The following is a 25,365-nucleotide window of genomic DNA, read 5'->3' on the forward strand; positions in this document are numbered from 1 at the left end:
TAAATATTTTGGGTGGTTCAGAACACGTTACGTGCAGGCCCATCTCGGACTTGGTCAGTTTTAAATGTTTTTTTTTTTCGTAACTAACGAACTAACAAACACTTTGATTCCTCGTCCATGAATCAGAAAATGAAATGGAGTGTCAAACTCACACCAACGACAAAATATGAAACACAAACAAAAACAATCAAATAAATTACAGAATTTCGCCAACCCACCCCACTCACTCAGTCGATGTCGGCGCAAAAGGGTCAACGCCCCGAAATGTTCTCAATCAAATATTCACTCAATACTTTCCTCAATATTCTTCCTGTATTACGTATTAATATAAAACACGCATCGCGAATCTTTATTTACTTACGTGTAATCGATTTTCACGGTTATATAATTTTAGTGTGGGCAGTTATAAGTTAAGTATGTAATAGGTATCTATAACTGCAATATGCAATATTGAGTAATATGTTTAGTCTTGCCAATTAAACACTATAAAACAATATTGATTAAAAAATAGCAGTGCTTATTTAGTTTGTATTATGAACATGCTTTCTAAAATAAAAAGAGTCAACAGTACGCTAACTATTTAAAAGTACGCTAACTGGCGGTCGTTAATTTCTAGAGCAAAATGCCCTAAGATTCCTAATAAGGTTCCTATTTTTTTTATTGATAAAATCGAAAAACGTAATTAGAGTAGAATTTGCAGAGTTTTAAATAGTTTTCTTATAGAGGTACAATACCATTAGATAAACCAAAGCAAAGCAAATTGCCACATTTCACTGAACAAATACAACTTCAAATGAACTAAAAAAAAACTTTTTCACTTTCTGCTTGTACTACATATTTCTATCTATCCATTTCTTATAACTTGGACCACACACAATGACCCGATATCCATGTAACTATTAGACCATAATGTCCTGTAACATGCAACAAGGATTATCCTCAATGACTATTAGAACTTGTTCAGGGATAGCTATCCCCCATAACGGGATGTAGCGGGGATAAGCCGGAATGGGTTACTTGCCAAGCGGTGCGTGTTAATGGGATAGATGCGGATTTTAATAGGGTTAGTACGGATTTTATAGTGTGTTTTGTGCGGCAGACTTTTAGTCGGCCGATAGTTTGTTTAGACTCATAAATCAGTATGAAGATGAATGGTAGTACGCATATTACAAAGATCAGGTATTTAGCCGGTTTCAGACTGAGCGAAAACTTTGATTGGAATCAACACTTTCTTAACAGAAAAAATTTGCTTACCTTCGGGTCAACTGTCGACCGACTGTTTAGTCTGCAGTTTGCGAGTTTAGTGGGGTTTGTGTGATTGCAACTAGTGACGTCAAAGTTATTATTATATTATGTTCTGTTTTTGGGATTAAACCGCAGTCTGTTATGTAGCTTTAGTAATCCAGTTAGCTGTACGAGAGATAGATGAATTTCAGCATTGTTGCTTGGTAGATATTATACAGTCACACCACTACACTAGAATTGCATTTATGACTGATATTAACAACCAGCGTATGTAATTAAACAGCTATTGTTTATTTACGAGTATTATGTTTCCGTATGTATTTACGGAATGCTTACCATAATGGGGCTGAAAAGGTCAGATAGACAGTAGCTACACCTTAAACACTGATACTCATCTGCATCCGTTCAGACTTCAGACCCCAACCTAGTTCAGAAAAGGCTGAGCAGATGACGTATGTAGGTACGCTTCGGGCCTAGCGCGGGAATTATTCTATAAATCTCTCTACGCCGAAAATCTTAAGCTATAAGACCATATAAAATTAAAATAACATCTAACTGAAACTTCCAAAGTTTACTTTCAGATAACCCCTCGAACATTCTAGAAGATTCTTCTAACACTCTCGTTACATAAAACGTTTAGTTTCACTAATAGTTTCCAAGATTCAACTAGGCTAAATAGGTCAGAACTTTAACCTAAGCTAGAATCTAGATCGCAAAGGCTTTTGTAGGTCGCTTTCGGTATCAATTTAGGTACCTAAAATGCCTCTTTTAGATAGCTTTGAGAAGCTTTCGTTTTGACTATAAATTGACGTTTAAAGGGTATGATAATGGTTTGTCTTTTAAGTAAGAGAGCGGATTTATTTGTCCTTTGGTTTGGCTAAAAGTGACTATAGGTACAATGAATTTTTAATCAATTACTTAATCTTCCACAGGCCTTGATAAAAGTCGGTATCAAATACATTATACATACCATTGAAGTGATAGACATATGATGTACTTAAAACACATAATTAGAATCTTAAATTTTGGTCATATCATAAAAATTACCATCAAACTATTTTAACCTTTAAGTACCGACGTCCTATTTTAGTTACACAAGTACCGACGTGGGGTCTGGCAGACCACCATCGCTTTAATTACAATTTTTTTTTGTTTCTTTGTATTCTGCTTAAAAAAAGTTACTATCTATTGCTTATTCAATTAGTTATTGCATAAGTAAAACAAAACATAGATTTTTTTACATTTATTACTAATTATAGACTTTTACATAGCAGTTCTAATTTTTTTGAGAGAAAAATCTAACTTTTATTTGAATAATCATTATGTGTTAACTTTACAATATAATTTTTTTTTGACTACCCTTTTTTAAAAGATTAATAAATAAGTAACAATAAAAATAAAAGTTTAACACATAATCAAACATATTTTTCAACATCTCCAGGCACCAAACTATCGTAGTTTACAAACACTCTTTGCATACAGGTTTGCTGCATTGTAGGCACACGTGTTTCATACAAATGTCACATTTGTGGGTAGTCTTGCACTTCATTTTTGAAGGACAGAGTATCCTGGTTTGATTACCTTCTGTTTCATTTTCTTTCCTAACATTATCAGGTATATTTGGACCCAAAACACTTTTTATTCACAGGTTCAATTATCGTGGTAGACGTTTATTCAAATATCGGCGTTGACACCGTTTTTTTTGCATCTGCGGCTGCCCGTTTCATACCCGACGTTCCTGGTATATCCATTTTTAGAACTGACTAAAAATAAACTAGAAAAACGATATAATTTAGAAAAAGTCGGATCCAAAAAAAGTTACACAAGTACAGACGAGTGGTCTGACAGACCACTCGCGATTTTAAAAAAATCATAACTTACCGTAATCGCATGCGCCGACGCAGCTACTCACCAGGAATGCTTCCAAACGCCTGCCCGAGGGGTAGAGAGAAGCCAGAGGGGTTACGACTTCGCTACCATGTGTTACTAGACATTTCGAACTCGCAAAGTGTCTGTCAGACCACGGGTCGGTACTTAAAGGTTAAACAAGGTTTTTATCTGATCATCGAAATAAATAATCTTAGTACATTCAGGGTTGATTTTTCATCAATTGCCAAAAAAGTTTTACCTAAAGAATACGTTTGTCAGTTTTTGTGTCAAATCAGCATATTTATTCCCCAGATAGAACTTAACAAAGGATTCAAAAATCGTCCCCAAAACAATTATAGTTCTTTACATTACCAACATCGATTTCCTCTCCTCCCCATAAACTACCTACATTCATAAATAATAGTCACATGATGACAGCAATTACATCGCACTAGACTGACACAAGTTGATGTAGTGGGGGGAGGGGGGTGAAGGGGGAGGTGGAGGGGGTTAACAGTCAGCTATTATTACGGCTTCGGCTCCTGTTACGATGAGGCCAGCTAAGTGCTGAACAAAACTAGAGCAAAATTGTTTATCTGAAAGTATTTTTGGATATAGTGGAATGTTAATAAAGAATTGAGTGTGATTTAAAAAAAACTATCTTTATATAGTCTTATCCTCTTGGAAACAGACATTTGATCGCTCACAACTGCGCAATAGTCTTTTAAAACTAGTTCTTATCAAATAAGGAATTTGACAAAAAATAACTTTAGATATAAAAGCAAATTTCTATGCATCAAAAAAAAGAGATCAATTTCTCCTTCATGCTTTTCTGTGAATAAAAAACTTTACAAATTATCATTAGCTATACTGTAATTGTATATTGTATCTATATGGAATTGTATACCTGTACATAAGAAAACGTAAAGTGCAAGTCATGCGGTTTTTAACACATCTAAGTTAAGCTTAGTGCAGACATCTTTGCTATCTAAAGTCTAGAAAATAAAGCTAGAAAAGCTAGACAGACAACGTGTCGTTTTATCCTGATAGGATCTTTCGATTAGGAGACAATGTCTTGTCCAATATGAAAGGGATTGGAGTAATTTGTATCTTAAATGCTTCTAATTTGTAGAAACCGAGTGCAATTTTAGTTGATTTTTTATACAAAAGTTATTTTTCCAGTTGAATTGAGTCCTGGCAAAGGAAAGTTTTAAAATTAATAACCTTGAAAGGAAAAATACCGAAGACTACACGGATCTAACAAAAAGTGCCTTCTGAAACAAAGAGGAAGTCGCTATGACACGATGGCTGCCACTTCACCTTCCAAATCATAATTTGTATCTTTTATTTTCCGTCAATAAATGTTTTAACCGCCTTCAAAAAAAGTAGGTACCCAGTTGACCTGTATGAACGTATGTTTGTGCGAGATTATCTGCCGTTGGGCTGAACCGATTTTTGTGCGGTTTTCAGCATACTATTTGTCAGACTTGAGACAAGGTCGTATTGAAGTAGGTTTTTTTTGTTATTTCTTCTAGAGTATTCTAATATCGTCATTCATTGTCCACAGAGAATGGTCTGCTCTCATATGAGAACCCAAACTACCACTTGGACCCGTCCCGGCTGGAGTCAGCCATCTACAGCGACCTCTACATGCATGACGATAAGAACACGCCTGATGAGTACGACAGCTACCTGGATAATAGGAGGTGAGTCCGTTCAGAGTATTAGAGAAAATGTGCCTTTCAGAAATTGTGTGGTTACCATTAAACTATGGAAAAACTGGACACGGAGAAAACTGATCAAAAATTTGTTTTAGAAGTGATTTCCACTTTCCGTGCGGTTTCCAAAATATTTCTTGCTCTAAAAATTTTAACACCATAAAATAAAGGTGTAGCCAAATTCACCGATTTAAAAAAAACTAATACTCTAACGGCATTCGGCAATAGATGGAAAAACTGTATTTCGATGTCGACATAAACTATCTATCTTCATTTGAACCCTAAACTGATTCATATTTAATGTGTATAACTACATCATGCGGATGATTGCGGATGGGCGACTGATATTCATAACCAAAAACATAACTATCTACTCTCATTTAGAGAAGAGGTAGGGCTAGGGTATTATTAAATTCAGACTATCCACTTCTGTCTCATCACATTCCAAAACATCAATTCAACAATAAACCCGATTTCATAACTCGTACAAACTTCGCCAGACGTACTCAAAATAGAAACAGGATTGCATACAGATTTGAAGCCATCAAACTTAGCTCGGGAGCCATTAATTCTATGAAAACAACTGCAAACAATCATACGTAGCCACGGAGGAAGGAAATATAGCGGAGATGCCATAAGCAAGGTAGGTCAAGCGCCTTCTTGTAGGTCAAGCAACGTAAGGCGTGATAAGTAACTAGAACTAAAGTGGCGTTCTACTACTCTTGATTGATTGTTGATTTTGTTTTAGAAATAATGGGCGGGTTCTAAATAAGGCGTGTATGTAATGTTTCTCGTCCCTCGAATATCTGCGTTTTGGCGCGCTACTTTTTTTGGGAGATTTTGCGTCATGACATCTCCGCTAGTCATTTTGTTCTCCATGGACACATCTCATTCCCTACAATCAATATTTCAACCTAGCTCGAGTAGGCATCCTCCGAGCCTTTTTCCCAATCATGTTGGGGTCGGCTTCCAGTCTAACCGGATTCAGCTGAGTACCAGTGCTTTACAAGAAGCGACTGCCTATCTGACCTCCTCAACCCAGTTACCCGGGCAACCTGATACCCCTTGGTTAGACTGGTGTCAGACTTACTGGTTTCTGACTACCCGTAACGACTGCCAAGGATGTTCAATGACAGCCGGGACCTACAGTTTAACGTGCTATCCGAAACACAGTCAATGGTGTCTAAGATATACTTAGAAAGTACATACAAACTTAGAAAAGTTGCATTGGTACTTGCCTGACCTGGGATCGAACCCGAGCCCTCATACTTGAGAGGTTGGTCCTTTACCCACTAGGCCACCACGACTACCTACCTAGCTCGAGTAGGCACACTGAATATATTGGTGCAGAAGTACCACTTCATACCTACATCACTTGTGAACGGAAAATGTTAGTGGCTTTTAGCAAAGAGATTCTGAGTTGTAGGTGTATGTATAAAAGGCTACTATTTACTCAGGTGCGCGAAGTAGCTCGCACGGAACCTGGTTGATAACAATCACTGCCAAAATTATTTCATACTAATTTACCCTAAGCGTCATTTAGATAATATATCACTTCTAAACTGAGAACTTAATGATTAACCTCAAATCACCTGAGTCGATATAATAATCCCCATGTGTGGTTTATAATTTACCTGAACATTTGCAGTACCTAAATGTTGCCATTAAAATATTAGACAGTTGCTTCTAATTTTGCTAAAATTAATATAAATTACCACGCAATTTTTTAAACAAAAAACATCCTTCAATAAAAACTGATAAAAAAAACTAGATATTAAACAGTTAAAGTCCTCATAATAATAGCCATTTAGCAACAGCTCCGAGTGTCATCACCGACTGGAACTATGCAATAGTGCAGTGCGTTACAGCACGCCGGGTGCAATGACCGGCGCACCGCGCAGCCGCTGCATCGATCCGATGCATTCGGCTGTTTGCTGTACAAATAATAGTGGGCTTTTGTGTTATTTTGATCTGTTTTTTTTTATTGAAATTATTTATTTGGAGTACCAATAGCTATGACATTAAAATGACAATATACATATAGAAAGAGTAAAACAGAGCCAATTACCGGTTGACAAGTGTAAAAAACAGAGGAAGCTATAAAATGTCATGAAATTGTTTGATTTTGTTAATGTTTGATTGGTATGTGGAATAATATTAATAGATGTAGTTAAACTTACCAAGGGTTGCCAGGGTAACTGGGTTGAGGAGGTCAGATAGGCAGTCGCTTTATGTAAAACAGTGGTGCTCAGCTCCATCCAGTAAGATTGGATATCGTCCCCAAAATAGATGAGAAAAGGCTAGACAGATGGATGAATGGTTAGATAATGGAAAATGGTTTAGCGGTAACAGATATAGAAGGATTTAAAATATTGCCTGGACACTTATTTATTAGGTGCATAGCCTTTTATATGCACGATTTAATTGTAAGGATATCTTATGTGGTAAAAAATATTATTTCAAAATATCAACAGTATCTTACATTTGTGATAATCATTTTCTATGTAGATTTTTACTTCAGTTGATAAATACACTGAAAATAATGGCATAATAACAACTAAAAACCCACTTACACGCTATAAATCAAGTAGACATTTTGTTCCAATTATGTGCCTTACACTTAAAAGCAATATTTCAGCAAAACGCCGACTTAGTGGCCCCACGTTTACACGCGAGCGGCGAACAGAGCAACATCCGCTCTGAATGAACATAATAGCGCTGTTGTGTGGTACACTGTTATAAGCTGATAGCGATTTTTGATGTATTACGGACCACTTACTTTAGCATTAAACATGTACTTTACTTACTCGTTACTTAGGCCAGTTTTATATGCCAGTAATTATTTTCAAAGAACATAGAATATAGGTACCAGCCAACGCGACAACGACAACGCATTAAAGTGTTTGTTGAAATAAATCAAATAACGAAAAATATTCGATAGTGGACGTATCCAGGGACAATAAATATTTATCTAACATTTGCAGTCACTTACAGTAAATTAAGCCTTTTACACTTCAGATAACCGTAGGAAGACTGATCATCACAGACAGAGAATCCCCGTTTCCCTGAGCACAACATCATCAATGAGCTCTTTACAAACTGTTTAGTTCAAAAACAAATTAATTGCAAACATTGCGATTTTAATAGCAAACATTGCGTTAATTTCAAATCCATAAACCGCTGGTTTCATAGCCACACAACACGCGCGACGTCAGAACAACATCCGTTCTGAAACAGATAACAACGCTGCACTGCAGTTTCTATGCCCTTAAATAACTTCACATATAGCGCTGTGTTATTGCTGTTTTAAGACGTTTATAACATCTTCATAATACGAACTAAACTAAGGCAAGAATTTCAGAGGTTTGGTTCCTTAGAATACTGCACACTAAATCCTTGGAAAATGATTCCACGGTAGGAAGATTGAACAGATTTAGATGTAATTCTTGCTGGTTGGTAAAAAAATCATCACATTGGAAACTGAGATGTGATTAAGGTTACATAGGTCTGTGTGAATGAACTACCTAACTTTTTCAGGGCGCGGGTAAACCTGAACTTATTTAGTTGAATTTTAGCTACTTAAAACATGTTATTTTTATTCAGAGCAGTTATTTTGAGGATGTTGCTTTAAATAGCTCTTACAAAGCATAAATGACCTTAAGCTGCTTTTTTCATGCCTTAATTTACCCACAAATAAAGACCATATTATTCAATTAAGCTAAGGATATTTGAGTCACACACGTCATCTATACTAATATTATAAAGAGGAAAACTTTGTTTGTTTGGTTGTAATGGATAAACTCAAAAACTACTGGACCGATTTTAAATATTCTTTCACCATTAGAAAGCTATATTATCTGCGAGTAACATAGGCTATATTTTATCACGATGCGGGCAGTAGCTCCCACGGGACGCGGGTGAAACCGCGGGAAAACGGCTAGTATTTAATATTGCTTGACATATAAAGCCATTTCTGTTTTCCGAGCCACAACTGTCATGGCGGAGAAAATAGCATCCGTTGACAACGTAGAAAATAAAGCGGCTGTATATTGCTATCTATAAGCTTAAAGCGATTTATAGCTTGTTAAGTAGCTGTCGTGGATATAATTTTAGCCAGTTTCCCGTAAGGGTAAAGCATGCTAAGTACTTTACAAAACCGAAATTTTATTTTAGGTATCGTTTTTCGAGGAAATGAACCACTTCATAATTGTTTCGTTAAGTCTATGATATTCTTTTCTTTACTGAGACGCGATAATTTATACTTACAGTTAGTTAATTAAAAACTGTCGCTAAAGCATACAAAACTAATTACGCCGTTTAAGTAATAATTTTTGAAAACTAAAATATTTTTGGACATTTTGTGTGGATATCAGAAAACTTAATAAATTTGATTGAAATTCAGCTATAGATTACATCTTATTTACAAATCAATAAACTATGTGAAAAGAAAATCTGGTAGTAAAACATAATTCTTGATTAAAAGCAAATATCACCACCCACAGTTTAACAAAATGCCATACGCCTGAAAACTTCGCAGTTTGCAAACATCATTACAGGGGGATTTTTACGACGCTTCTAGCGCACGTATAATCCTATTAAAAACTTTTAGCACACAGTTTTTGTTGCTCGTATTAATATCCTGGGGGAATGTGTGGGTTTTGGAAATAACTAAAATTAAAACGTGTTGCTATTTTTCAAACCACTGTTTACCACAGTTTTACTTAAGGGCATGATGCTATAAATATCCTCATTTGAGCCCGTTTCAAAAGTGTTTTATGTGTATCAGTACCTACACTACCTACATATGTCTTATGTACCGTAAGTAAGAATGACTCACTTAAAACTTCAGGTACAGAAGCCTTTTTTTTTTTTTAACGACGTCAAAAATCATCAAATGACCCCTCCCGCTGTGGGTTAGCAGCGGAGAGGGAGTGTCAGACTCTTACTGACTAAAAACCGTCGTGTTCCGTCATAGGCCTTTTGTGTACCAGGGCCGCGGTATCTCTTTCGAACAACCCGCAGCCCCGGCAGGCCTTGGCCCTGCTGGGCCCCGCTGGGGTTGCTGACATCTCTTTGAGGAGCGCGTGGAACAACGCGCGCCGTCGACACGGGTCTGTCGTCTAAGTAGACAGAGGGGCGATGAGCCACCCGAACTCACCGCCCACAGACCCACGCCTACGGTGGCCGGGAGTCATCTCGCGACACCCGGCGCCCATGGTGTCTACCTGGTCCAGCGCGGTGGCCGGGATGAGAGGTGCGAACTCTCTGGCGTTCCGCCTCCTCTTTCTCGAGCATGACCGCTTCGCAGAAGGAGGCGACGGCATCCCATTCCCTCTCGCCCCGGACCATGGCCTGAACCAGGGCCGGACGGGAGAGGTCGCCGCCGCCCAAAGCCTCGACGAGGAGCCTACGACTACCTTAGGTATATAATGTATGTGTTTTGGGGTCTTCGCATAAATACTTAATTCCTTTTACCATCTCTATCAAAAATCCGGCTTTCCTTTGCTATTTAATCCCCAATCATACCCACGAGAGCGTGAAAACACAGAATTACTTACATTTGAAATAAGGATTTTCAATAGAAACAAAACAAAAGCAAAAATAAATTGTCCCCCAAGTTATCGGAAACTTTATTGCGATCACGTTCCTTCTCCAATATCAGAATGCATCCGTGAGAGTGTCGCCACCTAGCGGTGGAAATTGCATTCTTACTGCTATACAATATTCTACCTTACGTCATTGAGAATAAGGTGTAATTTTGGGTGTATTTCGAAGTGCTACGTGAGTCTAATTAAAGGATGAATGTAACTCTGCAGTGGGAGAAAATATTGCTCTGTTATGATTTATGGGGTAAATAAAGTGTATTAATTTTGTTGCTAAGGTGTAGTAGTGTACTACTCGGAGAAATTGATATTCCTTGCGTGTTTAACGAAATTGTGCAGGTAATGCAAAAGAGGTGCATTGCAATTACTTGTAGAGCATTATCAAACTAAATGCATATAGTATTTATGTTATAATGACATTCTTAACATACACCTTTTAAAACGTAACATATCATAAGTCGTTTGTATGTCTTCTATCATTCATAAATAAGTATAGGGTGAATTGTTGTACTTGCCACGCTATTAAAATGCAAATAAAACCTTACAAAAATATGTTCTAGTTCCAAGTTACCCCATATATTTATTACTGAAGTAATCTTTAAAGATATTTCGTTCTCAAAAGCAATCATTTTAAAAAGCTTTATTCATATGCGGATCGATAGGTCAGCTAAGTGAGCAAGCCACGGCTGACTGATTATATTAGTACGTTCAGTATGTATTCTTAACATGGAGTCCATGGTTCAAAGAGTACAAGAGTACATCTCGGTCAAAAGAGTCAAGTTATATAGAGCAGTCGTAACTATGCATGATTTTAACATTAGGTATAATGTTTCCTGCTTATAAATGAACTAGCTTCTGCCAGCGGTATCACCCGCATCCCGTGGCAACCTCGACACGAATCCGGATAAAAAGTAGTCTATATTAGGGCTTCCAATCCCGCATCCCATGCTCGATCCCGGTATTGGCGGGAGTTGGTATTCAAATCCCGCGGGATCCCGGTATTGGCGGGAGTTGGTATTCAAATCCCGCGGGATCCCGGTATTGGCGGGATCCCGCATATAATTATGAAAAATATTATGTGAGGCAAATAAAACAATAAATTAATCAAATTAAATCCACGTTATTTCACTTTAATTAACGTTAAATGAGATCAATCAAATTACACTTCAATTACTGAGATCAAATATAAAAATACAATCAAGTTCAATAGAAAAAAACAGTTTCAGCTGAATGATAAATAATTATTTGGTTTTTTTATATATTTTTTTTATCATTCAATTGGAAATGTTTGCGAAGAAAACAGCGTTCGCGGTCGTGAATGGTCGTGCGCATGTTTCTTTACAGTCCCGCAAATCGAGCTTGATCCCGCACACGCAATCCCGCAGCGCTCGGGACTAAAAATGATGCGGGATCCCGGAATACCGAAACCCAGAATTTTTCAAATCGGACCAGTAGTTCCTGAGATGAGCGCGTCCAAGCAAACAAACAAACAAACTCTTCAGCTTTATAATATTAGTATAGATATTGATTGTGTCATTTGAACATCTTAGGGCCTATGCACACCACGTTTTTTTAAAGCGCCGTCGACGCGCGTTCCCAAAACGCGCGTCGCCAGCGCGCTTTTATCCTGCAGAGCAGTATGTTGTCGTTTGTATCGATACAGACGCGCTGGTTCCGCGCGTAGGCGTAGGCGTGCGTGTGTAGGGATACAAACGTGCGTTTGCATCCCTACACACGCGCGTTTGCATAGCGTCTGTATCGCTACACACGCGCGTCTGTATGTATACAGACGGTGTGCAAAGGTCTACAGGCTGCGACTGTCTTGCGTGCGTATCGCGTCTGTATCGCTACAAACGCGCGTCGACGGCGCGTTTAAAAAACGTGGTATGCATAGGCCCTTAAGCGGTCATTACGGATAGACAGAAGCCAGAAGGTCTGACGACCCTGTACATCTTACTAAGGTTGAAGAGGTCAGATAGGTAGTCGCTTTTTAATAAAATCCTGGTATGTAACTACTCAGCAATACTCAGCATTTGTTTAGACTAGAAGCCGACCTCAATAGTTGGGGAAAGCCTAGGCAGATGAGGCTAGAAGAGTTTTGTTAGAATAGTCTCGATTTAAAATTATTCGCCATGATTGTTTATATTGAAATATTTTACGAAGTAGGTACTTACTAGCTATTTCCCTCAGTTCATCCGCGTCTCGTTGAAACTTCTTCCAGTTCCAGTACCAAATTAAAATACAGCCCATGTTATGCTGGGATGGAGTAGCTTCCCAACAGTGAAATAATTTTTCACACAGAGCAGTAGTAGTTAGTCGTTTTCAGTACAATAACGAAGTACATAAGTTAACCATGCGGAAACTGCAACAGTCTACATCGGAAGTAGAACAACCTTGCCAAGGCTGTTAGCAATAGTTAGTTTGCTTGAACGTCTTATCTATTACAAGAGTATGTAATAAGTGAATTAAGAATAATGAACCGATTGCCGATAAGCTGACGTGAATAAGAAGTCGTCTGAATATTAGTATGACGAATGAAGAAAAAACATTGATTATTGCGCAAACCCCAAGTGTTACTAACATAAATGGCAAAGGTAGTATTACCAGATTTTGCAAAAGTTTTAGTGGCACAAAAGAAATGAGCATTATATTCCACGACTTTATTACAAAAATGACATTAAACAAATTGACAAATTACTTTAATTGTGCAACGGACGCTTTTATCGCTGACATGATATGAATTGTATATGGCCATAAATGCACCCATAGGACTGTGATAGGTATCGGAAAAATACCAACCGTTGGACATAACTTTTCATAATAAGTAGTGCTTTGGATAACTTTCATAGTTTTATTACAAGCAATTGAAATAGTGTTTGAAAAAATATTTTAAAAAATCTTTCGCAACTGTCAAATGTCTAAGTTACTTTATTGTAACACTATCAATATTTGCATTAAAACCTTGTCAGTTAAGTCATTGTTTTTTACCAAAACTCTATCTCCTGTTAAACTCTATGGCCATTCCCATATTCCATGTACTCATCTATTAATTTACTAATAGGGTAGTGTCCAGGGTCGAAATAATGAAATAATATTTAGTCCGCTTTTTAGATAATCAAAAAATATTGGATACGTATTTTTTCTTTTTTTAATTAAACATAAAATGACAAAGATAATACACTTCAAAAATTAGGAGTGGGGGCCTTTTACGTCACAGTGTCCTGAAAATTGTAGCAACTTGTGACGTCACACTCAACTTTAACACGCTATATCTTAACAAGTTCTGATCCAATTTAAAAAAGAAAAAATACGTATCGCTTAATTTTGGACAATCTACAAGACGGACTAATTATTATTTTTTAGGAAACTAGCCTATTAGAGATAGGATTTTGAAATTAGTCCCATACAAGTAATATCAAACTCATATCCCTGGTAAGCAAACAACAGATAGATAGCATATCGGGATCAGCTTTTAGTGCTTCAACCTAGTTCATGTTCTCGTCATTGGCATGAACGTGTAGTCATCTATATAAAATGCCGCCCACACTCTCAGTTCAACCAGGATTCCTTAGCAACTAGTATTCGGGTTTTGTTTGTTTGTTTGTATGCTTTTTGTTATAGATCGAAGCTAAAAATAGTGTAGAAGAAACTTTTGAGAATATCTAAATAAAGCTGTATCTATACCTACTAGATTATAAAATGCCACCTGTGTATAAAATATGAACATATGGAATGCTAATACAGAATTCATTATTAAGTATCTAATTGGATAGGTATATAGTTAGGATTCGTGTTTAAAATTAATATTCATTTTAAAAAAAGAGTATGTAGCGTGAAGAATTTGTCAGAAAAAATATTCAGATTATATCTCTCTAATCAGATACCTACCGCCTTGTGAAACTGAAATTCAACACGACCGGAGAGAGATCAGGACCGACAGTTACGTGCCTTCCGATGCACAGGTGCATCAATCACTAACTTCAAAACTTTGATTAACAGCTGTCGCTCTATCAGACCACTATACCAATCACCAACCTTTAACCCCATGCATCTACCCTCAAATGACCTCTTTCCTCCTCTACACAATTTTTTCCCCATCATCTCGAAAATACGTCTTAAAAAACCACTTGTACGGATTGAAGCCGCTGCCAACAGCTCGGCAGTAAAAGCCGGTGTCTTTTGTCTTTGAAAGTCGGCGCCCCGCCTCTCGACTTCAATATTTCAGTTGAGTTTCTATCGGAGTGAAGTCACGTTCGATGCATTCGGGGATTTTGAAACGTGTATGATCTTGGATGCTGTTTTTGTGTTTTTGATTTTGTTTTTTGATGTGCTTGTTTTACCACTTTCCGTAGTTTTTTAAACCTAATAAAAACTCGAAGATATGAAGATTTTTAGAATAGTAATATAATATGGTCTAAGTAGATATAGATCGATATCATAGAAGATACATAGATTTGTGTATAAGGTAGGTGATACGCTCAATTTGTAATAGGATTTTTCTTAGTTACCAGCCAGTGCAAGAATTAGTTTAGAAACGCAACATAATCTTTTTAAAATAATGATAAAATTGTATAACCACTTTTCAATTAAAATCTAAATCCAGTTTGTTCACACCAATAAGTAGGTATTTAGAAAAATTACGAAATTCTCTGAGAAGTGATCAGGTATTGTTTTCCAAGGGTATATTAAAACAATGGTTTGAGATAATTATGTGTATCAATTCGCTAACTATTCTTGGATACACAATTAAAATGCCTTCACGCAAGAATTTCAATTAATAGAACTGTTTTAAGAAAGTGAAAACATTCTTTATAGTTTTTTCTTTAGAAGTTGTTTGAATAGTTTGCATTTTTCTCTGAGAAATTATTTGTATGTATTGTTCTTTGTAGGAATTGAATGGCTCAGGTATGGAAGAGGAAGTCTGGAAATAGTTATTGACAATGACTAAGCAGTAGTAGTTTAGATATTTACTATCTGCATCTATAGGTGCTAGTTATACTCAAATTCTAAAGAGGATTTTTTATTTCTACATATATTTATGAGTTTGAACTGTAGAAGTAGGGGATAGTGTAGCTTCAGTGAAACAATTTGTCAAATCAGTCCAGTAGTTTAGGGTTCAGACCAGTTTAAACAAACGAACAAATTCATAGTATAATGCGACCAATTTTTTGTATAAATAATTTACTATTTGAAGGTAGTTCTTATCTCCGGGACAATTTTTTTTGATACCCTATAATACGATAGCATTGTGTAACTCAAAAACTAGCAACCACTATCTATTTGCAAATACATGTTTCGTGCCCCAAAGTGCACTTTAAAAAATCTGTCTGGTAAAGTAGCATCACATTGCACTCGTCCAGCCGAATGCACAATGAGTGCGGTTCGTGTATTAACATTTAAATGTCTCTTGTAAGCGTTGTGATTTTGTCAGACCTTCAGAACTAGTGGTTCTTTTTTTATTTTTATTTGGCTTAATTCTGTGGTAAAAGCAACTGGACTGCTATTTTTGATCAACTTATTTTCCTAAAAACAGTTCTATGTTTGTAGAATTGCAAACTGTTAGAAATAATTTATTTTCAAAAAAATGTGTTTACAAATAGGCTGTAAATTGTAGTGTCTTAATATTCGATATTTCTTATTCTCAAATTTAATCATTTTAATCAATTTTTTTTATATTATGTAAGTGACACTTTGTGTTATGTAATTTTTTTTGTGTGTTTATGCATCTAAAGTGACTCGAAAATGTCTAACATAAAACAGATGCAATAGCAATTCAATAGCCCTCTCAATTCACATTAGGTACTCCAACCGTTTATGAGTTCTACATCTCACAAAAATATCATAGATAGACTTAAGTGTATAATTATAGATACACATAAGTCTCGACATCTCACAATAATACTACCGACTTAAGTGTATAGTCATAGGTCGGGACATGTCGGGACACCTTTTTCACACACGGTCGGTTAGCCCCATGGTAAGTTATTTATTAACTTGTGTTATGGGTGCTAACACAACTGATAAACTACATATAGCTACATATATACATATTTATAAATACATATCATAACACCCAGACCACGGCCAACAAGCATGCTCATCACACAAATGTCGACCGAACCGGGAATCGAACCCGGGACCTCAGGTTCGGCGGTCCGGCATTGCGCCGACCAATGCGCCATCGAGGTCGTCAAATAGGTAGTATCTACATACCTAAGTCTCTACAGCCCCATAAAGTTACCACCATATCTCTCAGCACTCATGTTGTCCTGGTACACAATATGCAAAGTGCACCGTCGTTCGCTGCAATTCTCTAGAGCGAGACATGAGTCGTCACTTTTTGTGTCTTAGTATGTACGTACATTGTGTGTATGTCTGTCTTTATTTGATGATGTTGCTAGCTTGAATTGTTTCATGTGTGTCAATGAATAATTTGGTTGAATAATGGTAGTTTCAATATGATTTAATTGAGATAATATTGAAATGGAATTTCAAAATTAGTTTATTAGGTACCTAAGGTAGTGAAAATAAACCTTTGTAGTACGTTTGATTATAAATAAATAAAATAAATATTTTCGCAGGTATAGATATCATTTAAACAGTCCAATTAGTAAATTATTGTTCCCTTTGGAGTCATTTAAAAATCTAAAAAGGAAATGTAATAAACAACCTTCCTAATTATTAAATTAAAGATTTTTTCAATGCGCTAATTTCAGGAATTTCTGCTACTTTAACCGAGAGCGCGGAGTAGTTCTAGAAGTCAGATTATAATAATGTTTATTTATACCAACATAAATTACCGGCATTCCTTTAAAATACTCAATCAATCACCCCACCAAATCAAACAAAACACATTTCAATATTATTCTTCCGTTCAAAAACAAAACATTATTCAAACTCCAACGCCAAGTTATTTGTACTTAAAACAAGTCACGTTATTGCCCCATATTCCCCAACTTGGGGACTTGGGGGAAACTTGTCAGTTCGCACGCAATCCGCGTCCCCCAATACTAAATTAGGGGGCTCAAATAGGCCATTGGATGCGTTAATGGGCCGAAGTTCTTGGCCGATCTTTTTTTAGTTGTTACTTTTAAATGGAGCTTATTTTACACGGTTTTGGTGTGGTAGAAAAGTGTTCTCATATTTAGATTCTACCTATCCATTTTCACTTAGGAACCATAGATATCATAATGGTAATATTTTGTATGATTGCGAAAAAAGAGTATTCTTGAGACCAACTTTTTGGAATCGTGCATCTGAACTGACTTTTCGAGAGCCTGCAAAATCCTACTAAAAGACTTTGATTTTCTCAACCAGTTCATAAATATTAACTAATAGTATATTTAGATTTATTAAAAAAAAAAATACAGCATTCAAGCTATTTATTTACAAAATAATAAATAACTTCAAAATTTTATTCTACTCTACTACAGTAGCTAATTTACTATTTTTTGTTGATGAAAAATATTGTTTTATTAATTAAATCTTTGCCAGCCTTTCTAAACAAACCTTTATTAAAATCTAGGGCTTGGTAAATGAAGGAATATTAATTTTGATTTAATTTAATTAACGGTGTTTTTTCTTTACTTCCAGAGTCGAAGACGAGGCCGCTTCGCCGACAAAAACAAGGTATTTCAACTATATTTTCTATTTTATTTTCTTTTTCCTTAAAACTCTAAAAAAAGACTGTTATTGATCTACGGAAATAGGCATATTTAGGTCCCCTAAATATTTGTTTTGAACCTAAGTTTTCCTTCGTCTCATGTCGTGCTACACTTAGGAAAATAGTGGCTTTCCTAGTGCCTATATGTTTGCTTTCTAGAGATAGGGCTTTGTCACAACCACATTCAGGTAATAGATTGATAGTTTATTGGAATCCGATCTGAAACTTTCATTTTTATAAACCAAAAGTACTGCTTTTGTAACTAAGAAGTTATTGCTTTCAAAAGTTTGTTTCACTGTTATTTTTATTCATTAAAAAAACTGTTATTTATAACTTCACATTTAGGTAGAAAATAACTAATTCCGCAATTATTAAAAGTGTTAATTCCGCCTTAAAAGCCAATTACTAAATATTTAATAATATGTTGGATATCGTTTATTACTTTTAAATTAAACTGTTCAAATAATTACACACATGCAAGAGCTAGTGCATACTGCAAATGCAACAAATATGCAATAAAAGGCATTTAAAAACTGTTAAGTATTTCCTTATTAAATTTTGATTGATAGGTCTGACAGTAATAGCATATTGCAACGTAGGTAACTGACGGTTTTTGTATATACTTACCTACTTTGCAAAAAAAAGGTTTAATCTTAAAAATACACATACAAGGATTCTTGATTTATAACTCACCTAGGCCCATTTCACCGACATAATAAACGGCAGTTTTCTTAAAACAACTGTTTAATATGACTTTTCACACACAAGTTTCAAAGTAATCAGTTGTTTTATGAAAAACGGATGTTGATGGTGTCCAAGAACTTAGGCCTTATTTATTTACTCAAACACAAAGTAAGACAATACAGTAATAAGACATGCCATCCTAGGCATGTCAATAGATGAAAAAAAAACGCCAATAACTAGCAAAACAAATACTTCCTTTAATAAATACCTATGTAAAGAAAAAATAGATTACGTTATTAAATTAATTAAAACCCCCGGCTTTCCCTGTGTGACCTTCGTCTGTCTTTTAATAACGCGGCTGAGAGAGTAACGACAAAAAATATCCAATTGTCTGTCTACTCTTAGACTGAAAGTTAGCATACTGAAATAGAATTGAAATGGTTCAAAATGTCTGTCTGGGAATTCCTTTGTAGACTTTGTATTCCTTAGTTAAATAAGCTTTTTCTAATAAGAATGGTTACAAACGAACTGAAAACTAGAGCTAGAAAAGAATGTCATTCTCTCATTAGACTGGTTAGTCTTACCAATCGGCATTGGGTTGCCAGGGTAACTGGCTTGAGGAGGTCAGATAGGCAGACGCTCCTTGTAAAACACTGGCACTCAGCTACATCCGATTAGACTGGAAGCCGACCCCCACATAGTTATGAAAAGGCTAGGCAGATGATGAGTCATTTGTTGTCAATGACAATGGCATTCATTGCATCAAATGCATCATTTACCTAAAAAGTACAGTATTTAAGACAGTTTTTACAAATAATGAAGATGGTCAAGCATTTTATCAGTTAATTACTCTTCAATTTATAGCCAGTTTTTTGTAAGAGGTTCAAATTGCTTTATTATATTATCATATTGGCGATAGCACCAAAAACACGTTTACTTACACAATCTTTAATTGCTTAATAAAACGGCAAATTTCAGGACAAAGGAACCGGCCATGCGTCGCCAAAAATTCAATTAAACGCAAAACCAATGAAAAAAGGCAAAAAAACTTAACAAAAAAATAATAATTAAAGTAGTTTTTGTTGTAAACGTTGCACCACTGCGTTACTGCCGAAACCCGATTACTGTTAATTGCTAATCATTATATTGTTACGTCTTAAACAACTTGATATTAATTGCGTTTTTATTATAGTCATTACTACAAAAAAAAATGTTGACAAGCGTGAGTCGGATTGTGTGTTATGTGGTCCGGAGATGGGAAAACAAAACAGATTGTTTTATTGACATAGGTATTATAGTGAATGCACAAGCATTTGCGCAGACACAGGTGCATTCACTATTCCTTTACTCTCATAGCCCGATGGGACGCCAATCTAACACGACCGGACGTGCTCAACAATCATTTCTAGTAGTATAAATGCAAGATGAATTCTGTCGGTCTTTAGTATTCATACCAAAAGTACTCATACATTCTCGTAGTCTATTAGATCCTGAGAAAGGACAGGCGAGGGAATAATTTTCTCAGGACTTGAGTGGAACCGTGGCCAATAGCTAGTGTTAAATAATTGACTGATATTGTGTTATATTTAATATGCAAGTGACGTACAGCAAATACAACTCAGCAGTTAACTTGAAAATCTGTTCGACAGTTTTTGAGTTTACCGCGTACGAACAAAAAAAGCAGACGCGAAGGCTTTGTTTTAAAATCGCAGTTTTAATAATTAGTCATCCTTAGTCACTCAGTTTTTATAATCGTGTCTGTGCAAAAAATACAACATTGTAGTAAGCCTAAATAACTCATTTGGTTCTTCATTATTTTCCTAAGGATCACTAAAAACTCGATCACACAGTTTTGATTTTATTGTTTCGCGAAGTAGCCGTGTTTCGCGTGTGGTTAAACACAGTTTACCTTCGATAAGTTAACTTTAGCTGAAGATTCAATGGTGATGAACATTGAAAATGATCGTCAGAAAACGGAGATATTATTATATACGGTTTGTGTTGCTGTGTTTACTGTGTTGTTGTGTGATTTATGAGAAAACTACCTAAGGGATAGTGCTGTCATAGCTTAGTGTACTCATATATGTCCTATTAGATGTTACTCGCTTCCCACACCCGGATAAAATTTTGGCTGTGGTCCTTTCTCAGGCTCTAAATTATCTGTGTTAAGAATTGCGTTTAAATAATAAATATCGTGGCACCTTTAAACACGGTTGGTTAGCCCCATGGTAAGCTATTTATTAGCTTGTGGGGTGCTAACACAACTGATAAACAACATATTCTTAACATATTTACACTTATGAATACATATTTGAATTGGTGCAGTAGTTTTGACGTGAAAACCGAATAGACAGACTGACAGGCAGAGTTACTTTCGTATTATCTATCCGATACATAAGTTTAACCGATATTTAACCGAGAAGAGATGCACCTCGATACAACTAAGAGTTCTCTCGTAAAAAGGCTTACGACTTGTAGTTGTAAGTTATTTTATATTTGAACAAGTTTATCACAGTAGCTACACTAATTCTAGTTAAACACAGTTTGTGCTCGTTCAGTAAATATGATCAGGTAATTGTACGTGCTCGCGATGGCGGCGGCCTTGCAGTTAGGTGCGGGTTTTAGTCATAAGATGTAGCGGGAGCGGGATTATTGTGTTTGTAGTTTTAATTTAACGTAGTCATCTGATTTGCTATTGAAAAAAACGATTGCCAATGATTAAAAAGCAACAATTTCTAATCAAAAATTAAGTTGTTCCTTAAAATCTGAGTCATAATTTCAGCTAATCCATGCCTTTAATTTGAGACGAGTGACAGTAATAGATTTTGTATGTTGGCCAGTTGAACTTACATTTTACAAAAATAAATAAAATGACTTAAAAATAGGAGGAGGTACCCAATGCGTGCGAATCACTAACTTAAATACAGTGATTGCTTATCTATAACATCAATGCATCGCGAACAATGAAGTAATAAGTTAATGTTTGTAATCGCTCCGCTCCCCGCTCCTCTCATCACAAACACCACCTACTCTGATTCATATAAAGTAATAAAGTGAGTGACGCACTCGGCGCAGTCACGTAAATCGCTTTGTTTGTTTTTTATTAACTCATAAACAATGGACTTAACCTAACTAGTTGCACTGAAGGACTTAACATGTAATTAAGTCCGTGCTTTACTGCGGTGAACGGACTTAAGTCGCTTGTAACATGGATTAAAGAATGTATGTCGTTAAAATCGTGGCTAAGTAGGTAACAGCCGCGGCGACCGATTGATTGGTTAAGCAACGCTTGGCGCAGCCAGTGCGTGGATGGGTGACTAATCTGTCATGATGAATAGACTCATACACTCAATGTCATTATTAAGGCTTGCTTGTGTTTTTGCTGGAATATCTGTGGATTTGTATCATAGACTGGAAGACAACCCCAACATAGTTAGGAAAGCTAGACAGACTGACTCAGGCAAAAGGAATGATTATATTTTTAGCAATATGTTTTCGGAATATATTTGAAATTAATACACATTATATATCCTCATACATAGTGGATAGGCTTGGATATTGCAGTCTAAGTAAGTGTTAATTGAGCAGTTATGTGCAATCGGCAGTCATTCAAACTACTAAGTAAGTTACTTGTGGTTTCAAGCTATACAGGTACCTTTGTAAATAAGGAAACTTTCACGTGATACACCTACATTTAGTTACCCATTCTGAGTGATTCAGTCTCATAAAGAAAGAAACTATGTCAAGGCGATAGTTATCCTAAGTGGAAGTTGTCGCGTCCGTGAACAAAATCGCATGTGTGTAGTAGCGGCATTATAAAATTATAATGAAAACCTCGTGATCTTGAAAATTAACCTCAATGTTCTAATGTCTTTGAGAAGTCCAAAGTTCTTTTTGTAATTAGGTCAGTCTTTGCGGGTTTTTTGTTGAAATTATTATTTAAAGTTATTCGTTGTAGAATAAGAAGCTTAGAAAAATAACGTATGTTTCAAATTAAAAATTAAGTAAGTGTTAAGCTACCTACTTTTTAGGGTTCCGTAGCCAAAATGGCAAAAACGGAACCCTTATAGTTTCGTCATGTCCGTCTGTCCGTCTGTCCGTCTGTCACAGCCGATTTACTCGGAAACTATAAGTACTACAGTGATGAAATTTGATGGGAATATGTGTTGTATGAACCGCTACAAAAATATGACACTAAATAGTAAAAAAAAGAATTGGGGGTGGGGCCCCCCATACATGTAACTGAGGGATGAAATTTTTTTTTTCGATGTACATACCCGTGTGGGGTATCAATGGAAAGGTCTTTTAAAATGATATAAAGTTTTCTAAAAAACATTTTTCTTAAAGTGAACGGTTTTTGAGATATCAGCTCTCAAAGTCGTAAAAAGTATGTCCCCCCCCTCTATTTTTATAACTACGGGGTATAAAATTCTAAAAAAAATAGAGGTGATGCATGCTAATTAACTCTTTCAACGATTTTTGGTTTGATCAAAGTATCTCTTATAGTTTTTGAGATAGGTTGATTTAACTGTAATTTACGGAACCCTTCGTGCACGAGTCCGACTCGCACTTGGCCGGTTTTTATCATAAGTGATGTTATCACATAATTCAACTTATCTTTTCAGGAGGGTTTTCTTCCTAGAAACTCAATATTATTTTTAGGCAAAAATGACATTTCCGGCGCTTTTGACTCTAAAACAATGTGTGCATCCTGAGAATTCATCTAAATTATCCAATTTCTCCTTCCCAGTGACAAGAGCGGTCTAATCACACCGCCCCAAAATGGGGGCGAAGAATCTCCCCCGCCGGAGAAGGAACGGGCCGACCGTGAGGACTCGGAGAAGAGTCACTCGGCCCCCGTGCCGCACTCGGCCGAGGGGCCCAACGATGACTTGTACGCGATACCTGTCAAGTTGAGGCCGAAGAAAGAGCCCCAACTGCCGCCAGGGTGGGAGAAACACGAAGGTACAAGTAGGATATGTATGTGCTTTTTGAGATTTAGAACTAGACTAGTTTTTGTTACCCGCTGTTTGAGTGAACTACTTCCCGCACCTGGGTAACAAGTAGCCTATATTTAATTCTGATGTATCAGCTATATTACCTTCTGCCAAGTTCCATCGAAATCTGGTCAGGTGTGTGCGCATGAACAACACATGTTGTAGAAATGCCTATAGTTATTTTGTTGGCTATAGTTGAGTTAGGTGGGTTTTAGCTGCCTTGTTAATTTGCTCTTGATTATACTACTACATACCTATAGTGGTACAATAGTAGCGAATTTTGAATTCTTGCGCATAACGCATGGTAGATACGGGTAGTAGTAACCATAACTGACAACTATAGAATTTACATACCTTGCTTCAAAATGTAACTGTAATAAAATCAGTAGGTACATAATGGTTTCTAAGGAAACGTCCATAAAACGCATTTAATGATACTACATATGAAACACATAGTTAAGATCCAGATATTCCGCTAGAATAAGTAAGACTAGCATGAATGTTTGTCACAGTTATCGACATGGAATGCTAAACTAAAGTAGGGTAATGTTTAGAGCACAAACAGTTCATTCAGACAACTGTGGTTTTGCTTTGTTGCTAACTCGAAATGAAACACTATTTCGCGGTTTTCATCAATGTGGCTTTCTTACACTATGGCAACTATTATTCCTGAGGCATGTAGTGCAATCATTTTATAATTGAACTTAGTCTATTTCAAGTTGTGGCTAGTCATCATCATCAACCTAGTTTTAACCGACTTACCTAAAAAGAGCGTTTTTTTATTACAATGACCCTGGAATGATTCATAGCTTTCTTTAACGTTTGCCATATCACCCGATCCTTATTTTACTGCAAGTAAGTTTCTTGTCAGATCCTCTTGTCTTGAAGAACCAACTTCAATGACATTACATTTTTCTCAATCACCACATGCCTTCACCAGACAACGACGGACCCTACTACTGGCACATAAAGAGTGGAACGATCCAGAGAGAGATCCCCAAAATGCCCCCAATCGAAGCAAAGGAGTCTCGTATTTCCATGGTCCGGGACTGCTCGAACCTGTCCGAAGTGAGCAAGTATGAGGGCAGTATGATGACCAGCTCCGTCACCAGGAGTACCACCAGTGGAGCCCTGGATCATGATGGACAGGAGGCCGAGAGGAAACGGAAAGAGGAGATGTCTTACAAGTGAGTTGGGATTGAAGTAATAAGGGTTCTTTTGGTACTTTTTCCGTGTTTAATTTTGATCGAAGGGGTTTCATGTGTTTTACCCAAGGATTTTTGTTTATGAATATGAATCCAGTCAATATTCTGGACACAGGTAATAATTTGGACATTATAGAGTTTGGGGGTTTGTTAAATACTATCGTTTTATAAAAGCTGCAAAAATCAGTTATCTCTTCTTATCTGTGATTCCATACACATTGTAAAGAAGCTTTGGAAAAGTACCAACTGTTCTAATGCCTCGAACCCACAGACACGTAACTATGAGTTTTGCTTACGAATAGTAGCACTTACAGGAAGTTTATCCTACGAGGTTCACATTCATACTCATCAATATTTTTATATTTATAACATGTTTCCCTT

General features: G+C 36.4%; 1 protein-coding gene across 7 annotated transcripts in view; it reads left to right on the forward strand.

Moving 5' to 3' along the window:
- Positions 1-25,365, forward strand: part of LOC124635517 (protein Fe65 homolog) — a 73,616-nt gene that overhangs the window by 41,041 nt on the left and 7,210 nt on the right. For 3 of the 7 annotated variants that reach the window (XM_047171395.1, XM_047171398.1, XM_047171401.1), the window contains exons 3-6: positions 4,682-4,820; positions 18,029-18,064; positions 23,533-23,762; positions 24,720-24,966. In XM_047171395.1, the coding sequence (XP_047027351.1) occupies positions 4,682-4,820; positions 18,029-18,064; positions 23,533-23,762; positions 24,720-24,966 (652 nt within the window). Of the gene's footprint in view, positions 1-4,681; positions 4,821-18,028; positions 18,065-20,638; positions 20,777-23,532; positions 23,763-24,719; positions 24,967-25,365 lie in introns of those variants that run through there. The other 4 variants (XM_047171399.1, XM_047171400.1, XM_047171402.1 and 1 more) reach the window with 2 other exon arrangements.

The sequence above is a fragment of the Helicoverpa zea genome, chromosome 13 (assembly GCF_022581195.2).
Source record: "Helicoverpa zea isolate HzStark_Cry1AcR chromosome 13, ilHelZeax1.1, whole genome shotgun sequence".
NCBI lineage: Eukaryota > Metazoa > Arthropoda > Insecta > Lepidoptera > Noctuidae > Helicoverpa > Helicoverpa zea.